This window comes from Berghia stephanieae, chromosome 6 (assembly GCF_034508935.2).
Source record: "Berghia stephanieae isolate SIO BIC M18660-M18661 chromosome 6, UCSD_Bste_1.3, whole genome shotgun sequence".
NCBI classification, from domain to species: domain Eukaryota; kingdom Metazoa; phylum Mollusca; class Gastropoda; order Nudibranchia; family Aeolidiidae; genus Berghia; species Berghia stephanieae.
In genome coordinates, this window is record NC_088365.1 from 46,777,196 (window position 1) to 46,787,195 (window position 10,000).

General features: G+C 37.1%; 1 protein-coding gene across 1 annotated transcript in view; it reads left to right on the forward strand.

Moving 5' to 3' along the window:
* Positions 1-10,000, forward strand: part of LOC144975135 (uncharacterized) — a 31,474-nt gene continuing 21,474 nt past the window's right edge. Inside the window, exon 1 of the mRNA XM_078918912.1 lies at positions 1-393. Within this exon, the coding sequence (XP_078775038.1) occupies positions 134-393 (260 nt within the window). The 5' untranslated portion in view covers positions 1-133. The remainder of the gene's footprint in view (positions 394-10,000) is intronic.

Sequence of the window (10,000 nt, forward strand, 5' to 3'; positions counted from 1 at the left end):
TGTTCACAATTTTGCAATGTGACATTTTTTTCTGTGTTTTACGTAGACAAATAATTCTTTTTTAAATTCTGTGATAATCTTGAAGACATAAGGTATTATCTGTGATATAACTGTAGTCATATTATAAACGATCATGGCTCGTATTCTCCTCGACGCCATCTGCAATGGGAATGTATCCCTGGCTAGAGATATTATAAATGACGAGTCGTACAGAGGCGTGGATTCGCAGACGTCAAGAAGAGACGGGACGGCCCTGTTCTTCTGTTGCAGCCGCGGCTACCTCGACCTGGCGCTCCTGCTGTTGGGCAAGAACGCCAACGTCAATGCTAGAAATAAATGTCAAGCGACGCCACTGCACGCTGCTTCGGACAATAACCACTTCAGAATTGTACAGTGAGTATTTAAAAAATTATTTTAACTCTCTCCTTACCAGCAATGTTCAGGATTTGTCCCCAAAACTTCAAACCCAACTAACATAAAAATAGATGTTTTATCACACAAACACAATAGCAGTAAGTTCTTGCAATAAATAATTTCTTTAGCAAAACATGTTTTACAACACACTGTTCATTTTCTCTAAATTTTATGATATACAAAAGAAATTTGAATGAGAAAAATGTTGGTTGTATCGCAACGAATGTGACAATTTTCCTATGGTTGGAAAGGAGAGGGTTAAAATATTTTAAAACTTGAGCTTTTATGGGACAGCGTGGCTCAGCGGCACGCCCTTTGCTTCGTACCCGAAAGGTACCGAGTTCGATCACCCGCCGCTGCGCTGTGAGGCCTTGAGCAAGTCATCTCTCCCTAGCTCAATTTGCGGCGTTACACTGCGGCTGACACTTGGGCTATTTCCGCCTTCCCTTGGAATAGACCCTAGAACCAATTTCCCCTATGGGATGAATAAAGGGAATTTATTTTATATAGGGGAATATCCACTAAACGTCCTCAAAGCGCTTTACAAAGGGTCACCAACCAACAGCAACAAGTAACATGTAGAACGAGACATGGCGACTGTTAGGCGATATTACATATTTTTTTTCCAACAGAGACAACGCTATTATCGACCAGGTACTCATTTTACACCCTGATTACGGTGAGAGAATGTGAGTAAAGAGGCTTTTCCACGGACTCACTAGCTATGCGCCCAACGAGGCTCAAACTCAGAACCTCCGATCCGAAAGCGAGTGTCATACCACAATACCACATAGCCACATATTATCGTTTGTTTCTCGATCAATTCTTATAATAAATTTTATAACTTTGGACAATAGTGGTGATTGTTGTTGACATAAGACGTTTGTATTTATGGCAATCTAAATTCTTTCATGTAATGATTAGACAACGGCATCTAACGATGCTGCGCGGAAGTGCGTCATTAAAAAAAATTACAACGTTTATATATATATTTTTTCTTTAAAAAAAAAAAAAAAGCCCCACTCGAAATTGATATAAGGCGACGCCACTGCATGTTAACGCTGCAAACAAACACGTCAGAATTGTCACTGTATAATATTATTACTAGTTTTCAAAACTATAAATAACTCTCAACCGACTACGACTATGTGGTCTACTGATATGACACTCGCTATCGGATCGAAAGGTCCTGGGTTCCAGTTTCGCTCGGCGTATAGATGAGTCATTGGAAAATGCTCTTTACTCACATCTCTCACCGCACTTATGTGTAACATGAGTACCCGACCGTTAACAGCGTTGTTTATTTTGGGAAAAAAAATTGTATTATCGCCTAACAGGCGTCATATCATGTCTCGTCCTACAAGTTAAGTGTTGCTGTTGGCCAGGGAGGACCCTTTGTAAAGCGTCTTGATAAATAATGAATTTTTGATAAATAATGAATTTTTGAAAAATAATGAATTTATATAGCTCCTAAACATCTACGTTAATCGTGCTCTGAGGCGCTTAACATTTAAAATAAAATAATTCAAAAATACTTTAAAAACCACGACACTACATAATAATCATGTCTTGAGCACGTTTAGTGGATATTGATCTATATAAAACCTCTAGTTTTTTTGTTGTGTTTGTTTTCAAAGCTCAACCTTCTGCATTCTTTGTCCTTGCTTGAGATGATAATAATACAGCCTAATATCACACATCTTTGCTGGTTATCATTGACACGACAAGAGCTACTTGAGCTTAAAAACAGAACAAGAAACCCAAAGCGAGCAAAATAATCCATAAAGGAAATAAAGATAGTTATATTTATAGAAATGAACAAAAGAAATGAATATATAATAACAAACAACTTCGAAAAAGGGCAAATTTCAAATTTCCAATCACGAGAACCTGCTATTGGGCTCAAAACACTTCTTCGCGAAGTCTCAGGTTTGGCAGTTTATTTTTTGTTTGTTTTTGTTTTGTTTTTTTGCCAAGATGAGGACGGGTCATTTAAATCGATCGATGTTTAATTTGAAGGACGAGTTTTTCTGGCCAATTTTTACAATATGGGTTTTTCCAGAGTACCGTACGGCAAAATGAGAATTCTGTTTTTAGATTTGTGATGAATAATGTCAACGAGAAAGGTGACACATACAATATCCCGATTTAGATACACGTTATTATGTAGCACGTATTTAATTCGCTCCAATTTCACTCCACCCTCTAGACACGCAGGCATTCAAGCAAAATCCGTTATATAGATAGTATGCAGATGACGTCACTCAGGCCTTTGTTATTGTTTTTGCCATCCGCGTTTGTGAGTTGTTCTCACTAAACTGTATTAACCAGACTATAAAAGTTCATGGTTACACAGAGTTTGTGTGTTGGTCCGTGATACTTCCGGATGGCAATGTTGTGAACTCCTTGGCCAAGCGCATTCTATCTATTGAAGGAAGAGAGCTTGAAAAGCATATCAATTACCATTTTTTTAAACATGAAAAAATACAAAACACGAAGCTTTTTCGAGGTCAAAACCCTACTTCAGTCTACACCATAGCATCATATCAGAGTATTTATAAAGAGCAATAAATAGCCACTAAACGTGCTCAAAACGCTTTACAAGGGATCCCTAGACCACAGCAACATTTAACATATAGGAAGAGACGTAACACCTGTTAGCCGATTTTACATTTTTTTTCTCCAACAGAGACGACGCTGTTAACAGTCGGGTACTCGTTTTACACCTGAGTACGTTGAGAAAATGTGAGTAAAGAGTCTTTTCCAAGGACTCAACCATACGCCGCTCGGAGAGTGATCGTGACTTGAACCTAGAACCTACCGATCCGAAGGAAGTGTCATGCATGCCACAAGACCACGTAGCCTCACTTTATGCGGAACGTTTCGGGCTCAAGACCCTTCATCAGCCAATAATACAAACTGATCTATTCTTAAAAACAAAGGATTAGGATCCAAATTGTTTAATGTTTGCCAACGAACAAATCATTACGATTAAAATAAAAAATAAATAAAATAAAATTCCCTTTATTCATCCCATAGGGGAAATTTGTCTCTAGGGTCTATTCCAAGGAAAAACTGGAATAATTCAGGCGTCAGCCGTAGTGCAGCGCCGCAAATTGAGCTAGGGCGAGGTAATGACTTGCTCAAGGCCAACAACGTAGCGGACATTCGAACTCAGTACCTTTCGGGGACGAAGCAAGCAAAGACCGTGCCGGTGAGCCTCGCTGTTCCTTTTTTTTTAACGAGCAAATGTAAAAAGTATAAAACTATTTATTTTTTTACGGATTGATGTACGAGTAACTTTCAAACTGCATATTATTGATCAATTTAACTTTAATTTTTTGGCGCTGATATGACCTAAATGTGTCGCAAGGGCCGTAAAACCCTTAAAAACAAACAAAACAAACAACTTTAATTGGACTTTGTGCGGTTATGTGATCTTGTGGTATGACACTCGTTTCGGATAAGAAGGTCCTGGGTTCGAGCCTCGCTCGGGGCATAGTTGAGTCCTCGGAAAAAAAAACTCTTTATTCTTATTCTCTCACCGTCCTCAGGTTTAAATGAGTACCAGGCCGTTAACAGCGGTATTCTGTCTGAAATGAAATGGAATATCGCCTAACAGGCGATATAATGTCTCTTTCCTACATGTTAAGTGTTGCTGTTGGCCTGGGACCCCTTGTAAAGCGATTTGAGACTTCGAGTGGGTATTGCTCTGTATAAAAGCTCTCATTTTTACGCATCTGCTTCATTCCAACATAATACCGATTTCAGGCGATGAGTTACAAAAATAAATAGCCATTCCCCATATAATGACTATTTAAATAATCAGCAATAGATAGTATGCAGATGACGTCACTCAGGTCTTTGTTATTGTTTTTTGCCATCCGGGTTTTTGAGTAATGCTCACTGAACTGTATTAACCCGACTATAAACGTTCATGGATACACACCGTTTTGTGTGTTGGTCCGTTATACTTCCGGATGGCAATGTTATGAGCTTCTTAGCCAAGCGCATACTATCTATAGTCTGACTCCGACATAAAAAAAGCCCTTTAATATGAGAGAGAGAGAGAGAGAGAGAGAGAGAGAGAGAGAGAGAGAGAGAGAGAGAGAGAGAGAAGGGGGGGGGGGGGGAGGGAGGATAAAACAAAACCCCAAAGAACACAAAATAACCCGAATAAAACAACTTCATTACAACAGAAGAGAGTATAGTGAGGTTCTAGTGTAATACACACTTGAGAGAGAGAGAGAGAGAGAGAGAGAGAGAGAGAGAGAGAGAGAGAGAGAGAGAGAGAGAGAGAGAGAAGGAGAAGAGAGAAAGGGAGATAGGGAGAGGAAAGGAGAGAGAGAGCGGCGAATGAGAGAGGAGAGGAGAGAGAGAGAGAGAGAGAGAGAGAGAGAGAGAGAGGGGGGGGAGGGGGGGGGGGGGGGGGGTGTTTGAGGTGAGACGACAGACAAACGACAGACGTGTCGCTCTTGTGATTCTTCCGGGTTCAGGCGATGGTGAAAGAAGGAGAATAAGACAGTCGAACAAAAATTATAAATATTTGTAAGAATGAAGCCGGAAGTGCGCATGCGACACGGTCTTTAAACCGTTCACGGCGAGACCAGTTTCATTTCAAACCACGATGTCAACTGTAAGAACTGAGTGCATTCAATTTCCACTCCTGTTCGTCTTGACCTCCATGTGACCTTTCCTCCCAGTCTGTCTCTTGCGTGTTTTATCATAACAAAGTTGAGTGCAACTCACTCGTTTTAGTTGCCGAATTGTACAGGACTCGAACACGGACGTTTTATCTCGGAATTAAACTTTCTTTCAATTTCCTACCAACAAAGTGAAACAACACTCGAGTTTTATTTGTTTTTGTTTTTAGAACACATTTCAATGATCCGTTCTCACTAAATAAATGTTTGAATAGTAATAATATAAACGTTTTATTTGCTGGTATGTTTCGTGTGTTTGTTGAGAATAAATTACAGAAATGTATAGCGTGTACGACACACTAATTATTGACGAACAGGAGAGGAAATTGAATGCACTCAGTTTACGACCTAACACGTTAACTGCCGTACTCTGGAAAAGACGCGTAGATACTTTAAAATTTACCCAGAAAACTCGTCCTTCAAACATCGAACGATTTCGATTTAAGAAATGACCCTCATCTCGGAATTAAAAAACAAAACAAAACAAAAACAAACAAAAAATGAAAAGAAAGCCGCCTCAATCCTGGGACTTCGCGAAGTTTCATCGCAACCGCAGCTAAGAAGAAAAAAAAACGGTTAAAATATAATGTCAGAGTAGATTTTAAACGAATCTTGCCATTAAAAGGTTAAGACAGGTCGCTACCATATTGTGACAGAGCTTGACAGAACGTACCTATCTGTGTATTAACGTAGGATAATAATATAGATATGTGGATATAGGCGGAGAGTGGTGTGGGTTTTACCTTGACATAACAGGTGATAGATAATAATATATAGTCACGGGGGTCTGAATTGGTGGACTGACTGTTGTTATAATAATGTTACCATAAGTATGTATCCGCTTCTGTGGGTAGAAAGTTATATTTTATATATATATATATATATATATTATATATATATATATATATATATATATATATATATATATTAGACATATATATGCATATATACATATATATAATATATGTATATATATATTTATACATGTATATACATATATATAAATATATTTTATATATATTATATAATATATTATATATTATATATATAATATTATATATATTAATATTTATATATATATATTTATTATTATATATATATATATATATATATATTTGGCAAATTGGATTTTTTTCTAACACTAAGGCTTCTAAACCACAAGACCATCGAATTTTGCACGGTGTTTACAATTGACATGAAGATGTTTTGCGTGTCTTATGAGATTGATTAGAAACTAGAAATCGTGGGGATATATCGGAAAACTCAAATTTGTTTCGTCAAACTCCATCGAAAAATAGACGCCGTCAGTTTAAGCACGTGGTTTGTGTGTCATGACGTCAACCTTCCGGTTAGCGAGTATGACAATGAAGTGGGAGTACTTTCAGTTAGTTAGTGGTTCCTCTCATTATTTTCAAATACATTCAAATTATTAAAATTTATATAAACCATTTTCCGCTCCTCACGTTATTAAGAAAACATTCTACAAAGAGTGAGCGAAATATATAAGAATTAAATGCAGAAAATATAATCTCTCCGTGTTGTTTACGTCGTAAATTATCCATCTGTGTTGCACATAACTAAAGTCCAAATCAGTGACAGACGAATTCCTTCACAATGAGAATGAATAGAGCATCGAGTCGCGCACTGATAAATGCGCTACAAAAGTGACACATTTGTCAACACGGTCAATTTTGCAGATTTTCGTAAAAACGTCAAAACGTGTTGTTGATTTTTTTTCCCAATTTTGGCAAGATTTGTAATTTTTTTTTTTTACGTAACAAAAGATTAAGATGGTACGCCATTACTAAGTATTAACCAATCAGAATATTTCCTGACATTTACCCCGTTTCGTCTTCTTGACTATTTATTTCCTGTATGAAAAGGCCTGAGATACATTTAGTACACGTCAAACTCACAAAACAGATACGGCCTAGTGGGTATTTCTCACAATATTTTGACACGCTGATAAAGGAATTGCATCAGAAAACCTGACGACACGATGCATAATTTTCAATCATCGGTGCTAAAATTGTGAGTGATGCTCAGGATATGTGGGCTGTATACTCCGGGTGATAGGCAAGCACTTAAGATAGCTATTCGTCTTCGGTTCACTGTCAGAAGTTGATTTCAGAGCCAAAATATACTATATTAAAAATTTTCGAGTTAAAAATAAAACAACTGGAATGTTTATTCGATAGTTTTAATAAAATATATCGATAATTGAAGTAATTTTCAAAAATGTATACACTGCATTTGATTGAAGAACTGAAGGCTCATACTATAGATAGTATGCAGATGACGTCACTCAGGCCTTTGTTATTGTTTTTGCCATCCGCGTTTGTGAGTTGTTTTCACTAAACTGTATTAACCAGACTATAAAAGTTCATGGTTACACAGAGTTTGTGTGTTGGTCCGTTATACTTCCGGATGGCAATGTTGTGAACTCCTTGGCCAAGCGCATTCTATCTATAAGATAATAGTTAAAAAGGCATCCATGTCAATAACTTGATAGGCGTATCAGCAAGAAGTCACAGAGGAACCATCCATTTATTTTTAGTTTTAAAGGGGAATTTCAGACATCAAAGAACTCTCAGGTTTGAAACTCGTAGTCAAATGTAATGTCATCTTAATCAGTCGATTTATGAAATTGACATTTTTATGGCCAAAATTGAAAAATGTGTTTTGGCGTTTTTCCCCCTTTTCTTCAGCATTGTCCATCGTGCCATTCAGGAAGTCGTAATTAATCACAGCTTGAACCCGGAAGGACATGTCAGTGTCCACCAGAGTTGTCGTTCTTGGGGTTGACGGAAGTTCGATAAAGACCTGTCTCGCTGTGGGCGTGATCTGTGGCCAACTGACTGCCCTTGTTATTTATCTCTATTGATGCCATGTGTTTGTTTAAATAACTCTCAACATCGGCCAGCCGGATGAAGCGTGCCAGCATACAAAAATCAGGTGTAACCTTAAACGTTTATAGTCTGATTGATACGATTTAGTTAGAACTACTCATAAAAATGGTTTGCTAAAAACAATAACAAAGAGCTGAGTGATGTCAATTCCGTTCTTTCTATATCAATGTAGAAGTAGTAGTAGTAGAAGTAGTAGTAGTAGTAGTAGTAGTAGTAGTAGTAGTAGTAGTAGTAGTAGTAGTAGTAGTAGTAGTAGTAGTAGTTGTTGTTGTTTTTGTTGTAGTAGTAGTAGTAGTAGTAGTAGTAGTAGTAGTAGTAGTAATAATAGTAGTAGTAGTAGTAGTAGTATTAGTAGTAGCAGTAGTAGTAGCAGTAGTAGTAGTAGCAGCAGCAGCAGCAGCAGCAGTTTTTTTTATAAACTCTTAGGCTTGAGAAATTTTGGCAAATTTTCTGGTTTCTTTATTCATAGATAAGGGTATTAAATTATTTCTGGCCATATTGGAAAAAAAAAAAACAACAAACAATAAACAACAGCAAAAAAAAACTTCAAAAAACAAAAAAAACAAACCAAAATCAAAAACAAAAAAAAACAAAAACAACAACAAAACACAAAACTAAAACAAACAAAAAACTTTCCCAGTCTATGACGTCATTGGATTTTCCCTTTTAATTAAGTCAGATTAATCAAATCAATATGATTTTAATGGTTTTCTTTTCTTAACGTGAAGCCCTTTTCTGAATTATGATCGATAGTGTTATTTTAACATCAAAAACATCTGTTCACATCGACAATAACGACAACAACAACATCAATAACAACAACAACAACAACAACAACAACAACAACAACAACAGCAATAACTACAATAACAACGAAAACAATAACAACAACTTCAATGACACCAACAATAACAAAATAAATAATAACAGCAACAACAACTATAACAACAACAACTGCAACGAAAACTACAACAACAATAGTAGTTTAACAATTATGATGATGATGATGATGATGATGATGATGATAATGACGATGATGATGATGATGATGATGATGATGATGATGATGATGATGATGATGATGACAAGCAAGAAAGAAAAAATACAAGAATAAAAATAACCCTCCCCCCAAAAAAAGGCAACCTCGACTGGGGATTGAACTTCAGACCTTCTGATTACCGGTCAGACGTACTACCATTACACCACAGACGCTCCCGACAGTTGGGACAATTTTTTAATACCTAAATTCTGACCGGTTATCAGAAGGTCTGAGGTTCGATCCCCAGTCGAGGTCGATTGATTTTTTGGGAATTTTTTTTCTCGTATTTTTATTTGTTGTTTAGTCTGACGCCTTTCATACACACTTGTTCAGATTTCATCCAAACTTGAGTCTTTGTCTTATTCTGACTCATCTGTCTGTCCACCCAGAAGGGAGCGTTTGTTTGATCTGGTGGAAAGTAGTAGGTACTCCACGGTAGACAAACAACTTTAATTTGACTTTGTGCGGTTATGTGATCTTGTGGTATGACACTCGTTTCGGATAGGAAGGTCCTAGGTTCGAGCCTGGCTCGGGGCATAGTTGAGTCCTCGGAAAAGAATCTTTATTCTTATTCTCTCACCGTACTCAGGTTTAAATGAGTACCAGGTCGTTAACAGCGGTATTCTGTCTGAAATGAAATGGAATGTCGCCTTCTGTCCAAAAGATAACAAGAAATGAAGTGAGTTGAGAAGTGCCAGAAAACAATAGAGAAAAAAAAAAACATTTGATGCTATGGGGTGTCGAACTCACGACCTCCCGACTGTTACGGATCGGAGCTTTTCTAAAAGCCATTGTCGTTGTCGTTAAAAGCGCGATGTAAATGTTTGCTGCTCGAAGTTCGTAGAAATAAATAGCAATGTGAAATTGCATGTAAACTTCAATTTAATATACGAAAACAGATGATATTGACGTTACGGGTTTCCCCTTTGTCAACA